The 22,878-nt window shown below is 41.6% G+C and overlaps 1 protein-coding gene across 1 annotated transcript in view; it reads left to right on the top strand.

The window, feature by feature from the left end:
- The window catches only part of LOC126199666 (small conductance calcium-activated potassium channel protein), a 211,854-nt gene that overhangs the window by 18,860 nt on the left and 170,116 nt on the right, over nt 1–22,878 (top strand). The window contains exon 3 of the mRNA XM_049936594.1: nt 10,802–11,223. Within this exon, the coding sequence (XP_049792551.1) occupies nt 10,802–11,223 (422 nt within the window). The remainder of the gene's footprint in view (nt 1–10,801; nt 11,224–22,878) is intronic.

Genomic DNA, 22,878 nt, shown 5'->3' on the forward strand with positions numbered 1-22,878 from the left:
GTCCTATAACAACCCCTGAGTTATATCCTAAATTAACTTTACATTGTCGATATTGTCCCGTTAAGAATGATTTGTTAAGTTATGTTAGCTACGAAGTTCTGAATACAGTCGTAAGTCCATTTCTGTACTCGGTAATATACTATTTGGTTCATTATGCGGCAGTGCAGTGCTGCATCGAATGCCTTCCAGAAATAGTGAACATGCTACTGCTGCCGTCCGTGGTGGTCGAGCGGTTCTACGCGCTTCAGTCCGGAACCGCGCGACTGCTACGGTCGCAGGTTTGAATCCTGCTTCGGGCATGGATGTGTGTGATGTCCTTAGGTTAGTTAGGTTTAAGTAGTTCTAAGTTATAGGGGACTGATGACCTCAGATGTTAAGTCCCATAGTGCTCAGAGCCATTTCAACCATGCTACTGCTCCCTGGAGCTCACTGCCGGCCACTGTGGCCGAGTGGTTCTAGGCGCTTCAGTCCGGAACCGCGCGACTGCTACGGTCGCAGGTTTGGATCCTGCTTCGGGCATGGATGTGTGTGATGTCCTTAGGTTAGTTAGGTTTAAGTAGTTCTAAGTTATAGGGGACTGATGACCTCAGATGTTAAGCCCCATAGTGCTCAGAGCCATTTGAGCTCATTGACGAAGAAAGGGAGTTGAATTTCGCGAGTTCTCTGCTTGAAGAATCCGTGATGGTTCTTTATATAGGAGTCTTTCATTCTGCAAAAATGTCATAATGCGTGAGCATAATGGAGCAAGAAAAGATGGAAAACATCGTTGTTTGCACAGTACCCTCATCGACAAACATCAGGTGGCTTGCACCGTATAGAAGGTGATACAGATTTAGATCTTTCTCCGTTCAGAGCTCTCACGGCCTCTTTGTCTTCTTCACCTCTGGACGTAAGCATGCCACCATTTTCACACTAGCTGAGGCTTAACTTTGTCTGCTAGCACAGCTATAGCAGGTCGCGAGCCTCCGTGTATTGTAGCTGGAAGCTTCCTAATGTACCACCAGCGCCTCCTGATTTCCCAACACTCCTCTTATTCGCACGTTCTCCCCTTCTTACAATATTCACGGGTGTACGCAAATGGATTCCAAACCTATCGATCATGTAAAACCCAATTTGCGCTTTACGCACATGGTATAACTTGACAGTGGTCCAGGTGGGGTGAAATTAGCTGATTGTTAAATTATGGATCGCAGTTTTAAAATCAAATTAAAACAATAGCCTGTGTAGGAAAATGATTTTCTTCAAGAAATTTCTCGTGTAACATCCTGAAAGCCTTGCATCAAGCAAATTAGGCAGCTCCAGTATTCCTTGAATGCATCTTTTGCAGCACGGACGTGCCGGAAGAGAATGAATGAGATTCTGGAAGGTAGCTACAGCTGGGTTAGGTTTCTTTGTTGAGGATACATGGCGCGAACAATCAGACTGAGATGGTCCTACAGAGTCGCGATTGGGTTTTAATCTGAACAGTTTGGTGGCCAGGGAGTACGATAAACTCGCCCTGATGACCTAAACACGCACATAATCTGCGAGCTATGTGACACATTGCAGTGTTCTCCTGGTCGATGCCATTGTGCCGAGGAAGAAACAAACTGCATTTAGGGGTGAACATGGTCCCCAAAGATAGAGGCATACTTCTGTTGGTCCATCGTGAATTCCAGAACGACGATATTATCCAGGGAACGCCACGAAAACATTCTCCAGGCGATACCGTTCCCTCCTACGTCCTGGATCCTTCGGTGATTGTTTCAGGACCGTACACGCCGACGGCCATCTGTCTGATAGAGCGTAAAACGTGACTGATCTGAAAAGACGACATGTCGCCGCCCACTGGACGTTCAGCTGCAGTAATGGCATGCAAATTCGAGCCGTTGTCGCTGATGAACAGCAGTCATCTTTTGCCAAGTGCTTGCCACCGAGAAACTCCTTTAGGTAGCAGAACAAGTGAAAATCGCTGGGCGCCAAGTCTGGACTGTACGGTGGGTGGATAATCTGTTCCTATCCAAAAGATCTGATCATTTTGGTCGTGAATTGAAGAATGGGGTCTGGCGTTGTAATGCAGCAACAAAACACCAGATGTCAGAAGAGTCTGTTAGCAGGCACTCCTACTAGGACGAATGTTCCACCCAGTTCTCCTTCTTTTCTCTTATAACCTGCAGCGGTCTTCTCCTCTCTCAACCCTTCCCAAGACTCTTTCATTAATCATTTTTTCCATCCAGCTTATCCTTTCCATTCTCCTCTGTATCCACGTCTCAGATGCTTCCAGCCTTCTTTTTTCCCTCCACACTCTGGTCTCAGGGTCTAAGTTTTTGCTCCATAAAGTGCCACACTGCAGACGAAAAAATTGTCACTCCTTTTCCTCAGACCTTTATCTACACTATTGGCCATTAAAATTGCTACACCAAGAAGAAATGCAGATGATAAACGGGTATTCATTGGACAAATATATTACACTAAAACTGACATGTGATTACATTTTCACGCAATTGCATAGATCCTGAGAATTCAGCACAAAGAACAATCACCTCCGGCCGTAATAACGGCCTTGATGCGCCTGGGCGTTGAGTCAAACAGAGCTTGGATGGCGTGTACAGGTACAGCTGCCCATGCAGCTTCAACACGATACCACAGTTCATCAAGAGTAGTGACTGGCGTATTGTGACGAGCCAGTTGCTCGGCCACCATTGACCAGATGTTTTCAGTTAGTGAGAGATCTGGAGAATGTGCTGGCCAGGGCAGCAGTCGAACATTTTCTGTAACCAGAATGGCCCGTACAGGACCTGCAACATACGGTCGTGCATTATCCTGCTGAAATGTCGGGTTTCGCAGGGATCGAATGAAGGGTAGAGCCACGGGTCGTAACACATTTGAAATGTAACGTCCACTGTTCAAAGTGCAGTCAATGCAAACAAGAGGTGACCGAGACTTGTAACCAATGGCACCCCATACCATCACGCCGGGTGATACGGCAGTATGGCGATGACGAATACACGCTTCCAATGTGCGTTCACCGCGATGTCGCCAAACACGGATGCGACCATCATGATGCTGTAAACAGAATCTGGATTCATCAGAAAAAAGGACGTTTTGCCATTCGTGCACCCAGGTTCGTCGTTGAGTACACCATCGCAGGTGCTCCTAACTGTGATGCAGCGTCAAGGGTAACCGCAGCTATGGTCTCCGAGCAGATAGTCCATACTGCTGCAAACGTCGTCGAACTGTTCGTGCAGATGGTTGTTGTCTTGCAAACGTCCCCATCTGTTGACTCAGGGATCGAGAAGAGGCTGCACGATCCGTTACAGGCATACGTATAAGATGCCTGTCATCTCGACTGCTAGTGATACGAGACCGTTGGGATCCAGCACGGCGTTCCCTATTACCCTCCTGAGCCCACCTATTCCATATTCTGCTAACAGTCATTGGATCTCAACCAACGCGAGCAGCAGTGTCACGATAAGATAAACCGCAATCGCGATAGGCTACAATCCGACCTTTATCAAAGTCGGAAACGTGATGGTACGCATTTCTCCTCCATACACGAGGCATCACAACAACGTTTCACCAGGCAACGCCGGTCAACTGCTGTTTGTGTGTGAGAAATTGGTTGGAAAATTTCCTCATGTCAGCACGTCGTAGGTGTCACCACCGGCGCCAACCTTGTGTGAATGCTCTGAAAAGTTAATCATTTGCATATCACAGCATCTTATTCCTGTCGGTTAAATTTCGCGTCTGTTGCACGTCATCTCCGTGGTGTAGCAATTTTAATGGCCAGTACTGTATACATGGCTAGAATATGAAGCATCTACAAAAAAAAAAAATTTGCAAAACCTGCAAAGAGGCAGATGGTAAAAATCTATTACAGTTTTCTTCAAAAAAGAGAAGATACATTTACTTCCGTAGGATTTTCTAACTGGAAAAATGCTTTAGAAAAATTCCGTCTTCACGAAAATACGTTGACGCATAAAGAAGGTTTTCTGAAACTAAATTCTGTCACTAACCGAAGTGTGGCCCCCCAACTGAATGAACAGTTACTGATATGAAGAAAGACCGCTTCGCTCTTAAGACAATTTTTACTACCTTGCAGTTTCTATGCCGACAAGGACTAGCAATTAGAGGGCACGAAGCTGTAAATTCAATTTTTTTTTCAATTGTTGGAACTCTGAAGGAATGACCTACCTGAGTTTAAAGATTGGTTAGGGCGATCGGGGTATAAGTGAACGGCACAAGATATTCAAAACTAGATCATTGATCTAGTAGGAAAGTCTGTTTTGAGAAAGGTATTAGCTTCAGTCAAGAAGACTAAACATTTGTCTATTATGGTTGACGAAACAAGTGATTCTTCGATTCACGAACAAGTGTCATTGTGTATTCGTACTGTCCATGATTGCTTAACCATCAACGAATACTTTATTCGCTCATACGAGACCTCCAACACTGAATCACAAACTTTGTTTAGTATTTTAAAAGACTGTTTTGCTCGTCTTGTTTTGTCAATGGATAACTTAGGACGATAGTGCTACGATGATGCCTCGACTATGAGAGGTAATTTCAAAGGTCTAAAACAGTTAGGTTTGGATATACAACCAAAAGCACGTTATGTGCACTGCACTGCTCACAGTTTAGACTTGGCAGTTGTAGACAGTCTCCGCCATCTTACGTGTATGAGGGATATTATGGCTTTAGCCAAGGACTTAATAAACACCGTAAGGGAATTCAACAAAAGGATGGGACTTTTCAGAAGCATACGCTGTGAGAGCGCCGACGATCAAGCTGGTGTACGATCCGTTTACCCGACTCGATGGACTATACGAGCTTCTAGTATCTTCAGAATATTGAAAAACTTCTAGAGTTTTTTGAAACATTTTCCGCAGAGGAAAAAACAGAGGCAGGTTACAAATGCGCAGGCTACCTTGAGTCAATGTTACAATTCAAGACTTATTTCTTTTTACGTCTTTATTGCGATGCAATGAACCCAGTAGAGGATGTCAATGAAAAAATTCAGTGCCCTCATCTAAGTGTTGCTGATCTGGAAAAAATATATGAGAACTTGATTTTTATACTGAATGGAAGGCGTGATAGTTTTAAACACTTTTGGGAATTGTGTTTAAGAGAAAAACCTTCACAAGTTGATGACCCTTCGCTTCCTCGGAATCGGAATCGAAGTATACCAAAGAAGTATGAAAACAACGAAGCCAGCTCACCGCACACTTTCAAAACCGCAAAGGAATACTACAGAGCTATTTACATTGAAGTTTGTGAAACGGTGCAATTACTGAGCGGTTTGCTTCAAGTGAACTAGCACGGGTCATTGCAGTTGAACAAGAGTGCTTGCTTTTAGTAAACAGAGGTGAAACAAGTTTTTCAAAAATGACCTAGAGACTGCGCTTACACTTGACTATGTTAGCCGATGTCGCTAATAAAAAACAACTGGTCTTAAAAAACATGCGTGATGTAAGAAAGTACATTACACAAGAGCCTGCAGTTGGAGAAATGTTATGTGAAGTAGTCAAGTTCATTGAGCTTCTCTAAGTAGTTCCAATCACGACAGCAACAGCGGAACGACCATTTAGAGCCCTTGTACGTCTGAAGTCATCTCTCCGATCAACAACGGGACAGAAGCGATTGAACAACTTGGCTGTTCTTCATGCCCACCGAGATGTTTTGGATGAACTGGATATACGACCAGTCATCAATGACTTCATATTCAGTAATCTAGTCAGATGGTCGACATTTGCATCTTTCTAAAGACACTCTAGCCCTAATAATGTCATTTGGAGCAATATTAAAAATCTTTATAAAATAGAGAATTAAATACATAATGTTAAATTTTCATTTTCGAATTATTAATACTAGTTTAGTACTGTATTATTATAGTATTGTATTAGTTATTTTCAAATACTTAAATATTTTTAGGCTGTAGGACCCAATTAAAACACTCTAGTTACATACTTTTTGACTGAAAGTATTAGGCATACTGTATTAACTTTATTAACTGTATTACAGCATTAACTTTGAGATATTGTGTGTATTTAATGAACCCTAAGCCTTATTCAAAGTAAGCTTAAGTGCTATTTCTGTGCGACAGCAATATTTTATGTTTTATTCTTTTAATGATAGTTTAGGATTTATTTAAATATAATTTCAGTCTTTTCAGAGCTGTATATTCACTGCTCTGTAACAGTCTATGAACATGATTATTACAGTAAATTAAATTAGCTTTTTACGAAAATACCGTGTGTGTTTGTTTTGTTTCTTTTTTCAAAGCTAAAAAATGTGTCGGGCTTGTTGAGTTTCCCGGAGTGTCGAGTTATCGAGAGTCCATTTTTCGGGGTTCTAATGTTGATCATATGACTCTAAAATGTTTACAAAACTTTAAAACTCACTATTTTTCATCTATAATTTAGAAAATTTCCCGAGGCAAGACCCCCAGTATGGGCCCTCCCAGTATTTTTTTGTAAGTCTGCGCCCCATCCTAGGGAGATGCGTTACGTTATTGTTACTAACGATAGTATCCCAATTGGTGATCAGAACAAAATTATAGAAGTAGATGAATAGCAAGCCGCAAGTATGGAAGCGATTACTTAAGAATGAAATGCGGAATCCAGCGGCGAAGTGCCACATTTGGCATGTGTATTCGAGGGGAAAGAAAACATTAGTACCTCTCATTAAACATTTCATTCTTCCAGATACTACAGAGATCACCGATATGGGTGGAAATCATACAAAACATTGAAAAACGAGAGAACTGATCACGAATTCGCCAATCATTCAGCAGATTTCGTATCATCCGACGACACAATTAAATCGCCTGTTACTGAAATGGGGAGGCTTGGGGATCGAAATGAATTGTACATATTTCAGCTCTTATATTCTCACAATTTTCTACAATCTGCTAAATCTCTCTACTGTGAGAGTCTCCCCGATTTTCTAACAGACATGTCGAAAGTGTAACCTGGGTATGTGAAAAAAGGAATGGTCTCCGTACACAATACCTGAGGGATAATGTAAGTCATATTATTCATTTCCTTAGTTAATTCCCGTGAGCGAAAAAAGTTGTGTTACTATCTCTTTTAATGACTTTCTGTTTTCAATACGTTCGTCTTTTGCCGTCGCTCTCGAGAGTCGAGCGTTCGATATACAGGGTGAATCACCTAACGTTACCGCTGGATATATTTCGTAAACCACATCAAATACTGACGAATCGATTCCACAGACCGAACGTGAGGAGAGGGGCTAGTGTAATTGGTTAATACAAACCATAAAAAATGCACAGAAGTATGTTTTTTAACACAAACCTAGGTTTTTTTAAATGGAACCCCGTTAGTTTTGTTAGCACATCTGAACATATAAACAAATACGTAATCAGTACCGTTTGTTGCATTGTAAAATGTTAATTACATCCGGAGATATTGTAACCTAGAGTTGACGCTTGAGTTCCACTCCTCCGCTGTTCGATCGTGTGTATCGGAGAGCACCGAATTACGTAGGGATCTAAAGGGAACGGTGATGGACCTTAGGTACAGAAGAGACTAGAACAGCACATTACGTCCACATGCTAACACCTTTTTATTGGTCTTTTTCACTGACGCACATGTACATTACCATGAGGGGTGAGGTACACGTTCGACGGGCGTTTCATAGGACGTGGAGGACGCATAAATTGGCCAGCCCGTTCTCCTGATCTTGGACTTCTTTCTGTGGGGTACGTTAAAGGAGAATGTGTACCGTGATGTGCCTACAACCCCAGAGGATATGAAACAACGTATTGTGGCAGCGGCCGCGGTGGTCTAGCGGTTCTAGGCGCTCAGTCCGGAACCGCGCGACTGCTACGGTCGCAGGTTCGAATCCTACCTCGGGCATGGATGTGTGTGATGTCCTTAGGTTAGTTAGGTTTAAGCAGTTCTAAGTTCTAGGGGACTGATGACCACAGATGTTAAGTCCCATAGTGCTCAGAGCCATATTGTGGCAGCCTGCGGCGACATTACACCAGATGTACTGCGGCGTGTACACATTCATTACGCCAGAGATTGCAATTGTGTGCAGCTAATGATGGCCACCACATTGAACATCTATTGGCCTGACATGTCGGGACACACTCTATTCCAATCCGTAATTGAAAACGGAAACTACGTGTGTAAGTGTACCTCACCCCTCATGGTAATGTACATGTGCGTCAGTGAAAAAGACCAATAAAAAGGTGTTAGCATGTGGACGTAATGTGCTGTTCCAGTCTCTTCTGTACCTAAGGTCCATCACCGTTCCCTTTAGATCCCTACGTAATTCGGTGCTCTCCGATACACACGATCGAACAGCGGAGGAGTGGTACTCAAGCGTCAACTCTAGGTTACAATATCTCCGGATGTAATTAACATTTTACAATGCAACAAACGGCACTGATTACGTATTTGTTTATATGTTCAGATGTGCTAACAAAACTAACGGGGTTCCATTTAAAAAAACCTAGGTTTGTGTTAAACATACTTCCGTGCATTTTTTTATGGTTTGTATTAACCAATTACACTAGCCCCTTTCCTCACGTTCGGTCTGTGGAATCGATTCGTCAGTATTTGATGTGGTTTACGAAATATATCCAGCGGTAATGTTAGGTGACTCACCCTGTATATCGCTCACAGTGAGGCTGCGACTTCGATGTGCAGCGTTTCTTGGAAATTATTTACAGTCATCGGGTCAGGTAATATATACAGTAAAATATTCTACATCGAAGTGCAAACTTCTACATGGGGCGACCGCTACGGTCGCAGGTTCGAATCCTGCCTCGGGCATGGATATGTGTGATGTCCTTAGGTTTAAGTAGGTTTAAGTTCTAGGGGACTGTTGACCTCAGCAGTTAAGTCCCATAGTTGTCAGAGCTATTTGAACCATTTTTTTTTCTACATGGGATTGTGTGGTATAATTTGAACATCCTTTCACCGTACCTAATGCTACTGCTTTTAGTAAACTCTTAAACAGAATTCTCTTATAGTTCAAATTCTGAAATCATACGAGTATGTATTATTTGCGTTTAAATTTTTCTTGGAATGGGAGTACAGTTGTAGAATGTATTGATGTCTGCTAAAATATATTGCTTGGAATACATGTTAATAACATGTGAACACAGTTGTGTAGCTAGTGTTGCATTCTTAGTATTTGCAGGGAAGAATGCGTTATTCACGAAGATTACGAAGCATACTCAGTAGCAGAAGGAACACTTTTCAAAGCAGGAATAGGTGCTGATTCCGTGACAAGAGAAAAACGGATGCGAATTAAAATAAATCAGATTACGAACAATATACTTGCAACACATTTAAAGAGAACGGTTCACACAACGATTCGTAGGCAGAGACAAATTTCCACTGAACATTACGCGACAAAATCTTATATGAAACAGAAACAAAAATGGAATCATTTATCCCCCACAGTTTTACAGATGCGTGCAAAAATAAACAACAGCACGAAGAACATACTGACAGTGCAATTTAAAGGATCCAATACATACAAAAAGTCGTAAACAGAAAACAGATTGATTGTAGGCAATGAAAAACTTGTAACTGCATTTTGTTAAATTTTACAGGAGAAGCGAAAACGGTTTCTTAAAAAGCATATAAAGTGATACAGCTAATGCTACTACATGTGTAAGCTTATAGTAGAAGCCTAGTTACAGGTATAGGTGTTGCTGGTTACTGGATTTACGAGGTATTCGCGGACAGATGGAATTACGAGGTTTTCATTGGATACCATCGAAATGTCAGGCCAGATGATCTTCAACTTTTCATATATGCTAAAGCGCAATTATTTCCGCTTGATAATGGCCACACGGTCGAAACTGCAATATTGGATTTTACAAAAAAATAAATGCACAGCCAAAGGCGATGACAGCGTCATTTACAAAATATTACCTGATAACCCCAGCTACGAGATGTTAATGTTAGCTTTTAATTGAGATTTCTCCAACATGTTACTTCGCAAGATCTGAAAACCTTTTGGTTTCCAGGCACGCCATGTATTGCTAGATTACTATGCCCCCCCCCCCCCCCCCCCATAAAGTATAAATGAAAAATGTCTTCTAAACCGGTACCGGTGTTTTGAATTAAAAATACGGACATTCGTAACTGCATTTTGTTAAATTTTACAGGAGAAGCGAAAACCGTTTCTTAAAAAGTATATAAAGTGATACAGATAATGTCACTAAATGTGTAACCTTATAGTACAAGCGTAGTTACTTACAGGTAATGGTGTTGCTGCTTACTGGAATTACGAGGTTTTCACAGACAGATGGAATTACGAGGTTTTCAATGGATATCAACGAAATGTCAGGCCAGATTATCTTCAACTTTTGATATGTGTTAAAGCGCAATTATTTCCGCTTGATAATGGCCACACTGTCGAAATTGCAATATTGGGTTTTCCAAAACAAAAAATAACTGCACAGTCAAAGGTCAAAGGCGATGACAGTGTCATTTACAAAATTTTACGTGATAACCCCAGCTATGATATGTTAATGTTAGTTTTCAATTGTGATTTCTCCAATATGTTACTTTGCAAGATCATGAAAACCTTTTGGTTTCCAGGCACGCCATGTATTGCTAGATTACTATGCCCCCCATAAAGAATAAATGAAAAATGTTGTCTTCTAAACCGGTGCCCGTGTTTTGTATTAAAAATACGGTCATTCGCGCCATTTTTTCTCGTATTTAAAGTTCAGCCGCAGGCCATTAGGATGACTGCTGTCGTTCTGTTTACTAGCTCCGCACTGCTCACATTTTAATGTTGTGCTGCTGGATGACCCTCGGCCACGCTGTTGCAGTTGTTCATGATCGACAACTGCGCGGACGACTGGCGCATCGCGATGACGTGGCAGCGCATCACGCAGATCAGCCTCGAGCTGGCCATCTGCGCGGTGCACCCCATCCCGGGCCAGTACTACTTCCTGTGGACGACCAAGCTGGCCAACCGCGGCGGCAACGTCGGCTCGTGCTGGGTGCCGTACGACGTGACGCTGTCGCTGCCCATGTTCCTGCGCCTCTACCTCATCTGCCGCGTCATGCTGCTGCACAGCAAGCTCTTCACGGACGCCAGCTCGCGCTCCATCGGCGCGCTCAACCGCATCAACTTCAACACGCGCTTCGTGCTCAAGACGCTCATGACCATCTGCCCCGGCACCGTGCTGCTCGTCTTCATGGTCTCGCTCTGGATCATCGCCAGTTGGACGCTGCGCCAGTGCGAGAGGTACGTAACCACGCCGTGCCGCTATTCTCTCAAAGCCAGTTCTCCAGTCTTGTGTAGACTATTCGCCAAAGACAGAGATCCCTAATGACAATTCTGTCACTCGCTTTTTCCTCTCCGAGCTCTGCTCTTATTTGCCGAATACAGCAGCCACAAACGTTCAAATGTTTGGTCCTCAACAACCTCACGGTTCTTCTAAATTATCTACCTCCCATTACCAAGTGAAGGGGAGTAGTGGTAAGAGCCGGGACTCTCGTTCTGGCGGTCCAGATTTAGGTCTTCCGTGATTTTACCAAAGTCACTTAAGGTAGGCTTACCATATTTTCTTGAGTCCAACACAGAACAGCTTACCGATTTTTCTGGGCCGACCCAGGATAAAATTTTGACATTACCCACTCTTAACAGTTTATTGAAACACTCAACTTTACTTATTCGGTTCTACTTTTCGCTATACGTGGCTTTTTTTCAGAAATGGTTTGTTTGCTTCAATTATAAAAATTACAACAGTAAAGTTCTGAATTAATTCTAAGGTGTCAAAGAATTGTATTCCTGAAACTTCCTGGCAGATTAAAACTGTGTGTCGGACCGAGACTCGAACTCAGGAACTTAGCCTTTCGCGGGCAAGTGCTCTACCGTCTGGGCTACCCGAGCACGACTCACGCCCCATCCCCACTCTCCTGCGAGAGCTTTCGCGGGAGAGCTTCTGTAAAGTTTGGAAGGTAGGAGATGAGGTACTGGCAGAAGTAAAGCTGTGAGGATGGGACGTGAGTCGTGCTTGGGTAGCTCAGATGGTAGAGCACTTGCCCACGAAAGGCAAAGGTCCCGAGTTCGAGTCTCGATCTGACACAGTTTTAATCTGCCAGGAAGTTTCATGTCAGCGTACACTCCGCTGCAGAGTGAAAATCTCATTCTGGAATTGTATTCCTGTTGGAGATTATAGTTAAAGTCACACTTTCTTTTGCCCATTGCTAAACAGTGTGACAAAACATGAATAGGGATAATACAAACAACAGCATGTAGAAGGGTTTCTTCACACATGAAAGCGACATAAACGCATTGTTCCTGTTGTGTTGCCAAATGACAGAATGAAAAATTGTGGCCGAATTGGTAGCCGTGCCTCCCCATCAATGTCAGTACTTGCTCTGAGCTGAGAGAGGCACAGTCATAAGAGAATATTAAAAATGCAGTGTCCAACATACAGGTCTAAAATTAAAAAAAGAAAAGCACACCAGTCATAACGTTCTCAAACCTTGGACATTTTTGGAACCTCAGACGTTACTGGAGACAGCACTAAAAAACCCAGACTGCTCAGGCTAATCCCAGACATATGGTAAGCCTAGCTTAAGGTGAATGTCTTAACAGTTCTTGTAACAGGCACAGCTGATTTCTTCTTTCCCCAAATGGAGCTTCCAGTCTGTCTTTCATGATCTCATCATCCACAGGATGTTAAACCTTATCTCTCTTCCTTCTCTCCCTTTCTTCATCCACCCTTTCTTCAAAGTAAAGTGTTTTGTACCATAAATACATAAATTCACAACACAAAATAAAATTACAAAGAGGAAAATGAGTCATCTCGTAGGTGCAGAACATACAAATCCTCCACCGTACTGATAAATGTTCTACTCAGGCTTGTCTGAGCTAGATCACGGCCAGTCTGAAGTGAATGAGCTCTGTCCACAGTGTCCTCTAAGTAAAGAGACAAACCAGTCTGACAAGACAAGTCTTCTAAACTTTATGGCACTTTGCAACAATGTCCCCCAGTCCTTAATCAACTCTTACTATGCATCCTGATTGTTTGTACTTTAGCTTTAGAAATTTGCAACATTAAATGAAATTAAAAAGTAGCAAGTTATTTGGAGCACTATGGTTATCAAATAGCAATGGCAACAGGTCGTAGCTACTGCACGGTGGAGTCATCAGCCTGGTGACGAACATAAATCATCTAGTCAAAAGTATCTGGATTAGTAGGCATTAATGTGGGGTATGTGTGTCCTTCGCCTTTATGACAGCTTGACTCTGCTGGGGACACATCCAGTGAGGTGTCTGAATGTTTGTGGAGGAATGACAGCCCATTCTTCCTCAAATATTGTGAACACAGAAGTGATCTGGTATTCTGGGGTCTCGAGCAGCATTGGCATCCTTATTCATCCCAAAGATGTTCCACTTGGTTCAGGTCAGGACTCAGGGCATGGCAGTCCACTTCAGGAATATTATTGTGCACAAAATGTTATCTCACAGATGATGTATTTTGACAAGATCTGTTGTTATGCTGGTACAAATTATCATTGACAGTGAAATTTTCCTATACCATTCACAGTTAAAATGTGTTCATATCATTCCACTATAACCATGAGAAACATCCTCATAAAGCAATTCCACCTTCTCCATACATAACTGTTGGCACTAAACATAAGGCAGGTAATGTACTCCAGGCATCCACCAAACCCAAACCCTTCCATGAAATTGCAATAGGTTATAGCATATTTCATCACTTCAAATCACTCCTTTCCAGTCATTCATTGTTCAGTGGCATCGCTCTTTATGCCACCCTAAATGTCACTTATTAGTGACTACAGAAATGTGTGGCATTTGAATAGCTGCTGAACTATTGTATTCCAGTCGTGGTAACTCCCTATGCAGTCACTGTGCTATGTGGACTGCTGGTAGCTCTTCAGAGTGTACAAATGATCCCTATTGCTGATTTCATGCAGTTTTTTACATCCACTCCCCACAATGCTCTTTGGTCCCAGCCCATTAGTACATGAGGTCCACCTGGCCCTGGTTTAGCCGTGGTTGTTCCTTTGCATTTACAATTCACAATCACATCACCAACAATCAACTTGGGTAGCTTTAGAGGGGTCCTGACCAATCTATTCTGCTGTTACACTTTTCAACTGACGACCTAATATTCACCACTTGCTTTTATACTTGTTTATCCCTCTTTCATGCTATCTAGTAGTCAGCTCTGCACTACATAGGGGTGTCTGGATACTTTTGATCAGACAGTGTATAAAGCAGCCATAAGCCTTGTTGAGAAGTACAGCTATCTTACATGTGGACACTGCTCGGTCCAGTGCAGCAGCAGCACAACAGAGAATAGTCTCACTTCTATCAGCAGAGGATTGCCTTTGCTGGATTGTAACCTGATCATAAATGATTTAGGTGAGCACACGCTTCCTGTACCAAAGAAATCTGGCTGTTTAACCATTCGATCTTTTAACAGCTTCAAGGTTTTTTGGAACATTCTCCCTAAACATCTTAATCCATTCTTTCCTTGAGCCAGATTTGTAGTTGATTAGTTCTCCTGTCACAAGATAATCAGGATGTGTCAATGGCAGAATGTGTCAAGGTATTCTGCAGTATTAGACTCAGCAAGCTATGTTATAGTGCATGTTGGAGGATACTCCAGGCACCTCTAGGGTTTACCCATTATCCTTTTCCATCCCAAAATGGTATGAGGGAGGATCAACTGCCTGTAAACCTCTGTATGAGCTTAAATTTATTTGATATTTCTGTTATTGGTATTTTATGGGATGCATGAGTGGGGATATAAGTCATTTTTGCTGTTTCTCCATCCAAAGTGTCAGATGTATAATGATAACTAACAAAATCTTTCAGAATGATCCCACAAAACTTGAAAGATTGCAGAAGATGCCAGAGGAACAATTTAAGGATAAGAATCCTGATTGCAGACATCATTTAGTGATGCAAATGAGCATCAAAAATATAGGGGTCAACACATGCGGCTAAGCCATCCGAGCAGCATTTACCGTTGTCTTCGTCAGTGAAGGCAGTCAATTGATATCTATAAGAAATACTGTAGGTACAAAGAATAAGACAATTTTCAGAAGAAAATGGGAGGAAAAAAATTAATAAAATGCAAAACATACAAAATAAGGTATAGGAAAATGATACAATTGTTAAAGCTAGAGTTAAAAACTAAAAAAAAAAAAAGACAGGATATGTAGAGGTGTCTGATTCCAGGGTTGCAATACCTGCCTACCATCAGCTGACACACTTGCTTGTTGATGCCACACATGGTTCAAACAACCACACACACTGCGTACACCCAGAAAACTAAATCCTCATTCGATTCCAGTGGTGTTTTGTGAAGCACACTTTTGAAATGTTGCCAGAGAGGGGCTGTGTAGCAGGCTAAATTCAGATACTTGTAGGCTTTGACCCTATGTTTTCAGTGTTCTGTGGCCTCATTGAGTAAGGTTTCCACAGATGAGTTCCTGCCCTCACTTTTTTCCCTTCAGGCTCCTTTCACAATACCTTGAGGTTATTTGGTATTGTTATCAAACATTCCATATACTGTGGGTATTGCCAGCACCTGTGTTTGACAATTGAGTAAGATGTTATAGTGGTTGAATCACTGGACTTGAATCCAGGAGGAGCAGAATTCAGGCATCCCTCAGGCCATCTACAGGTAGTTTTCCCTGAATCATAGTTTACATGAAAATGTCACCACTGACTCCCTGTCCATTCTTTTATGCTCGACTGATCTTGTTGCCAAAGAGATGCTAAACTCTAAAATTCTTGCCTTCTTTATTATGCTGACCAGTGATGATTTCCTAGCAATGTAAGAAAAGCAGTGACTGGCCACTTTCACAACTGTGACATCAGAATTTAAAGCAGTACCTGTCAATTGTGTATTCCACAGGACAGTAAGGTATTCATTAGAGTGGTTATAATGTTGAGTCAGAAGAGCAACTGAACTGTTTCTCCTTTGAAAGGGTACATTAGAACATGCAGTGACACTATAGAGATTCAGAGACTAGTGACTCCATCAGATGACTCGTGCTTCAGAAAATGATCTTAGTCATCAGTAAGGCACCATGGAGTTCAATGTTGACAATACACAGATTGTTTTCTAAGAATATCAGTGCAGTTCATTGATCATCCTGCATTGTTTTCCTGGTATTCACTACAAGGAAAGAATACATGGGGATAAGTGGAATCCTATCGTCTAGTTTATGACAAGATCTTCCAGAAGGCTAACAGAACTGATCAAACAGGTAGGAATGTCCAGAAACAGTTTGATTGCATTGTACAGTTTCAAATAGCAAGTTGGCCATGACAGTAATTAATGTTAACAGCAATAATTAACTTTCTTATATAATAGAGAGCCTGTTTGTAGGGTAGATTCTCATGCACAGACACCAGAGATCTAATAGTAATAACTGAAACAGTACACTTTAGTTTTCTCCAAAGTCCCTCACTCCACAAGTTCAGATTTAGACTGGGCACATTACTGCACTCCGTTCAGATTCAGGGAATTCCAAGCAACAATATACAGAGCTTTGTACTCCTCAGGGTACACACAGACTGTTTATCATGATGTACTGAAGAACTGATCCAAAGGGGCATCGACAACAGTTTCAGAGTAAAAGATAGTCCACTACTACAGAAAGTAGGGAAGATCCAGAAAAGGCCCCAGTTCACTTATTGCACCTCTGAAATTATAAGTAATGTGGAGGTTAGTGTCGGTGGCACTGAGAAACAGCTGCAGTTGTTAGGACTGAACAAGGTCCCATGAAACAGTTAATTCCTGCCAAGTACTATACAGTATTTCCTGAGCCAGTCTTTCTTCTAGCCATAATATACTGTAGCTACCACAGAAAAAAAGCTGTGTCTGGATCTAGCAATGAATCACAGGTCATCCATCTACAAGAGCAGCAGTACAAGTAGGGTGACGGTTCTTCTGGAATACCTGTAATTATCAGGGTATCAGGGAATTACATTTTACCCAAAACAATTGGGCAAATCTTGAGGAATTTCAGGAATTTCATAAAATCTCAAGGAATGGTGCAGTTTTAACCTAGCATTGAAACTGAATTTTATTGGGTTTTATAAATACTTGATATCTCAAAATGTGTTAATTAAATGAATATTATTCCACATAAATTATTCGTGTTTCAAAGCTGTGGTTAAACTACTGCTTATGGCTGATATACAGCTCAAGTGAGAGGAAAACAGTTGTCACTGTGGTATGCTGGAGCTTTTTGACACCATATTCCTCTTCACATTTTGAATTCTTAGGGAATTTCTTTTCCAGTTTGTGTAGCCTCCATACAGAAATTATCACAAAACTACCATCCATTGTCATTGATATGCACATGTTACAGAATCTGGGAACATATTTTCGCACTTTTGTCATGTGGCATCCTGAAAGTCTTAAGTTAACAAATCAGATGGATGCGGGGGTGGTGACAAGGGGGGGGGGGGGGGATATGGGGGTCTATAACCCCCTCCCATGGAGTATCATATTACTCCAGATAAAATGACTTCAGAAATCAGCGAATATATCACTCCAACAGATTCAGTCCTTTTTTATATAATTATGTAACAATATAGGTTCCACTGTATTCCAAACACATTTTAACAAAGGAATAAGAGCAGCAAATAGCGTACAACCTAAACCAATAAATATCATTTAACTTACAATAGGCGTCTTATTATTTATTAACACACATTTTTTTACCCTGAACTCCAAAACAGTTACCAAAAACTACTTTAAGCAACACCAAATTTTACCAGTTTGTCAGTAGAGAACCCAAACTCTCCTTTTTTAAGCCATATTCCATACCCCCAAATCCCCTCCCCCCCATTAGCCCCCCCCCTCCCCTGCCGACTTCTAGAATCGCCCCCCCTGGATGGATGTAGTATTTCTTGACTTCTGAAAAGCTTTTGGTTCAGTACCACATAAACAGTATGATCCTACACAATATCATGGGAAATTTGTGACTGGATTGAGTACTTCTTGGATGGAGAGGCATCAACAAATGTGGAAGTAACTTCAGGCAAGCCCCAGGGAAGTGTATTGATAACCTTATTTCCCGCATTGGATCTTACAAACCTTGCAGATAATATTAATGATAAACTTAGATTTTTTGGAGATTATGCAACTACCTGTAATTAAGTACTACCTGTGTCTGAAAATAACAGCAGAAATTTCAGTCAGCAAGTGGAATCAGTCAACTCACACAAATACTGAGCTGTAACTGTCTATGGGGATATGAACTTGAATAATCTCACAGGCTCAATCATAGGTAAAGTAGGTGATTCATTGGTAATCACTCCATCAGCAAAGGAGATCACTTACAAAATACTCATGTAACCCATCTTATAACATTACTCAAGTGTGTAGGACCCGTAGCATGAATGGTCACACGTTTGTTTGACTTGTGGACAAGTGTCACTGGAACACTGAAAATCTCAACACCCTGTTGCTTGAAGATAGACATCAAATATCGCTCAAAAGGCTACTTACAAAGTTTGAGGAGCTAAATGAATCCATGAATATACACTACTGGCCATTAAAATTGCTACACCACGAAGATGACGTGCTACAGATGAGAAATTTAACCGACAGGAAGAAGATGCTGTGATATGCAAATGATTAGCTTTTCAGAGCATTCACACAAGGTTGGCGCCGGTGGCGACACCTACAACGTGCTGACATGAGGAAAGTTTCCAACCGATTTCTCATACACAAACAGCAGTTGACCGGAGTTGCCTGGTGAAACGTTGTTGTGATGCCTCGTATAAGGAGGCGAAATACGTACCATCACGTTTCCGACTTTGATAAAGGTCGGATTGTAGCCTGTTGCGATTGCGGTTTATCGTATCGCGACATTGCTGCTCGCGTTGGTCGAGACCCAATGACTGTTAGCAGAATATGGAATCAGTGGGTTCAGGAGGGTAATACGGAACGCCCCGCTGGATCTCGACGGCCTGGTATCACTAGCAGTCGAGATGACAGGCATCTTATCTGCGTGGCTGTAACGTATCGTGCAACCACGTCTCCATGCCTGAGTCAACAGATGGGGAAGTTTGCAAGACAACAACCATCTGCACAAACAATTCGACGACGTTTGCAGCAGCATGGACTATCAGCTCAGAGAACATAGCTGCAGTTACCATTGACGCTGCATCACAGACAGGAGAGCCTGTGATGCTGTAGTCAATGACGAACTGGGTGCACGAATGGCAAAACGTCATTTTTTCTGATGAATCCAGGTTCTGTTTACAGCATCATGATGGTCGCATCCGTGTTTGGCAACATTGCGGTGAACGCACATTGGAAGTGTGTATTCGTCATCGCCATACTGGCGTATCACCCAGCGTGATGGTATGGGATGCCATTGGTTACACGTCTCGGTCACCTCTTGTTTGCATTGACTGCACTTTGAACAGTGGATGATACATTTCAGATGTGTTACCACCCGTGGCTCTACCCTTCATTCCATCCTTGCGAAACCGTACATTTCAGCAGGATAATGCACAACCGCATGTTGCAAGTCCTGTACGGGCCTTTCTGGTTACAGAAAATGTTCGACTGCTGCTCTGGTCAGCACATTCTCCAGATCTCTCACCAATTGAAAACATCTGGTCAATAGTGGCTGAGCAACTTGCTCGTCACAATATTCCAGTCACTACTCTTGATGAACTGTGGTATCATGTTGAAGCTGCATGGGCAGCTGTACTGTGCATGCCATCCAAGCTCTGTTTGACACAAAGCCCAGGCGTATCAAGGCCGTTATTACGGCCAGAGGTGGTTGTTCTGGGTACTGCTATCTCAGGATCTATGCATCCAAATTGGGTGAAAATGTAATCACATGTCAGTTCTAGTATAATATATTTGTCCAGTGAATACCCATTTCTTCTTGGTGTAGCAATTTTAATGGCCTGTAGTGTACTAATTAAATTGCTCCAGTGGGAACTGGAAACCAAGACTGGACTAATTATCAATTACAGCATGCACAGAGGCATTCAAGTAATCTTTCTTCCTGCACTCGGTACAAGAATGGAATGAGGAGATACCCTAATAAGTGAAGCAATGGGATGTACCCTCAAGCATGTAATTCACAGCAGTTTGTGGATTATGAATGTAAATGAAGATGATTCCTTAAAAATAATGTTAACGTTTGAGAAGGTGTACTCGCAAATGCCTAACGAGCCTGACGCAGCATGCTTGAAGAATGTCATTGATAATAACACATATGACAATTCTCACTCATTAATCAAATATTTCAGCAAATTGTGTAGAATGTAGTAGTTTAAGGGCAGAAAAGTGGGAGGTGCATGTTGTTAAGATTTGACACTCATATCCTGAAGATGTTAACATCTTGATTCTTGCAACCTAGATGGTCAGAATTTCTTGATCATTTGTTATGTGATTTTTTTCATGTTATGTTGCTATTCAACTATGAATGAGTATACTGTCATCAGTGAGAACATTGATTCACTCTAAATGTCTCAGGAAGAACAGTTGCCAGCAAGTGCAGTGTTGTAATTCCGAAGAAGAGAGGTTCAACCTTGATATGGTATTACTTAATTTATACCTGATGAATTTTAAACTTACATGCCATATACCTCCCATAAAATTGCCAGAGAAAATTGTCAGGCTGGTATTATGAAGAGCACGCACTATTTTTCACAGAAATTGTGGTGAAGTATGGCTCCCAGTGCTCTGAAAGTTCTGACATGTTTAAGAAGCATAGTGTACTCTATCCAACTTGACAAGAATGACTCCCCACCCCCTCGCCCACCTGCCCAACTCCACCCCTCCTGTCAGTATTCTCAGTGCTCACAAGTAGAGAAGAGTGCCAGAACTCTCAGACAGATTCACTAGTCAGATTAATGTCAACAGAAGAAAACCTGTTATTCTAATTAGAAGTGCACAGTGAAAACAATTATTCCAACAGGATGAAATGGTTAGGAGAAGAACTCTCCTTTGACAAATGAATCCTTCTCAGAGAGTAAATAAATTATTCAGGAAGGGGGACTCTGTTATCACCATCTGTTTGTTCTTTTGACAGATGTAAAGAAAGTATTGGGTCTTATAAAGAGAACAGAAAAAAGAAACTATAAATAAAATTTAAATGAATAAGCAGTCAAATTGTATAATGGATTACAAATTGTATCACCTGAGTGGAAACAAGTTTGTGTATGCTGCACAAAAAATACCTTACTAAAATCACTGTGAGTGATATGTATAATACTACAACTGAAGATGCCAGATGCAGCTAGAAAAAGCCAAGATACCTATCCCCGCAGTTTGACATTCAGCATGAATCCTGGGATGGTACCTTTAACAAACTGAGTGAAGTAGCACAGTGGTAAGGCACTGGACTTCTTTCAGTAGAATGGCAGTTCAGCCCCCATCTGTCCACCCAGATTTAAGTTTTCTAAATCATTTATGAAAAATACCAGGACACAGTCTGACTTCATTCCAATTTCTTCCAAAATCTGAGTTTGTGTTAAGTCTTCATTGCTCTTTTGATCCATAACCTGCCCTTATTGCCGTCAACAAAGCCACAGTCCATATCTTGCCTCATCTTTGTCCAGTCCCTGCACTCTGTTGCAGCTGATCTCTTCACTTAAGAGAACTTAAATTCTAATATTCCTTTTTATATTTGATTATCATGGCATGGTGTACAACTCAAAATGCTCACATATTGCTCTTTGGCATGTGGTGTAATCATCTGACAGAGTATGCAGTGACAATAAGCTATTCATCTAAATTAGCAGGCCAGAAACTCACTCAGGTAACAGTTATATATCAGAAAATGAGTCATTTGTGCACAATACTATTTTCATCTTCAACAGCCTGTAAAATTACCGGTGATTGTCAAGACCATGTGGTTGAGCATGAACTGAGTAGAGAAAAATCACTCAGCTGGCATGCCAAGCTGACAGTAATGTCTGTTACCTTTAGCTGCAAGCTCACCGAGGCACTGAGGCTCTTCAGACAACTTGATTGTGGAGAAATGGGTACTCTGAATCAGCATGACTAAATCGTCTCACTGTCTAACAGAGAGATGTTGCTGTTTGGTCATTATTGTAACAAAGACCATAAAGTGACAAGTCTCATACAAATTTGCTTGTGTTTTCGTTGCCATGAGAAATGTATGAAAGCTAATACACATTTCCATGTCCTCAGATATACATATTTAATGGCAGTTTCTGGTACTGCTTGTAGCAATGTGCTAAACATCAGAGAAGGTAGATGTGCAATCTGCCCATCCTGCATAAGGTGTCAGTGGTTATCGCACTGGACCCACGCTCAGGAGGACAATGGTTCAAATTCCTGTCTGGCCATCCAGGTTTAGGATTTTCTGTGATTTAACTAAATCTCTCCAACAAATGTGAGGATGGTTCCTTTTGAAAAGGGCATAGCCAATTTCCTTCCCCATTCTTCCATAATCCAAGCTTGTGCTCTGTTGCAAATTATCATGCTATTGACAAGACATTAATCTCATTCTTCCTTCTTCCTTGCATAAGCTGTTGCGGCAGCAGTAGAATGTTTATGTTCACTGCATCATTATCCACTTTGTGCCACAGTGAAATGCAGCTGTTACTGTGTGTTGCATGTAACCAGAACAGTGATGATTAATATTTTATCTGATTGCTGTCTTCAACCAATCAGTAGAGTCCATGCTAGTGCACTCTCACTAGCTGAAGTAGGTCATAATGATATTAGTTTAGTTTTTCAAAAGTGTGGAAGTGGGGATATTTTGAGAGCAAGTACTAATGATCAATTTAGAATGATTCTTCTACTTCTGCTGTAGTCTGATTTATATTAGTTGACATCTGATGTTTAAGGTCTGAAGCTGTGATTTTGTTGTGACATATAATGTCTGCAAGCAG

The sequence above is a fragment of the Schistocerca nitens genome, chromosome 8 (genome assembly GCF_023898315.1).
Source record: "Schistocerca nitens isolate TAMUIC-IGC-003100 chromosome 8, iqSchNite1.1, whole genome shotgun sequence".
Classification (NCBI taxonomy): domain Eukaryota; kingdom Metazoa; phylum Arthropoda; class Insecta; order Orthoptera; family Acrididae; genus Schistocerca; species Schistocerca nitens.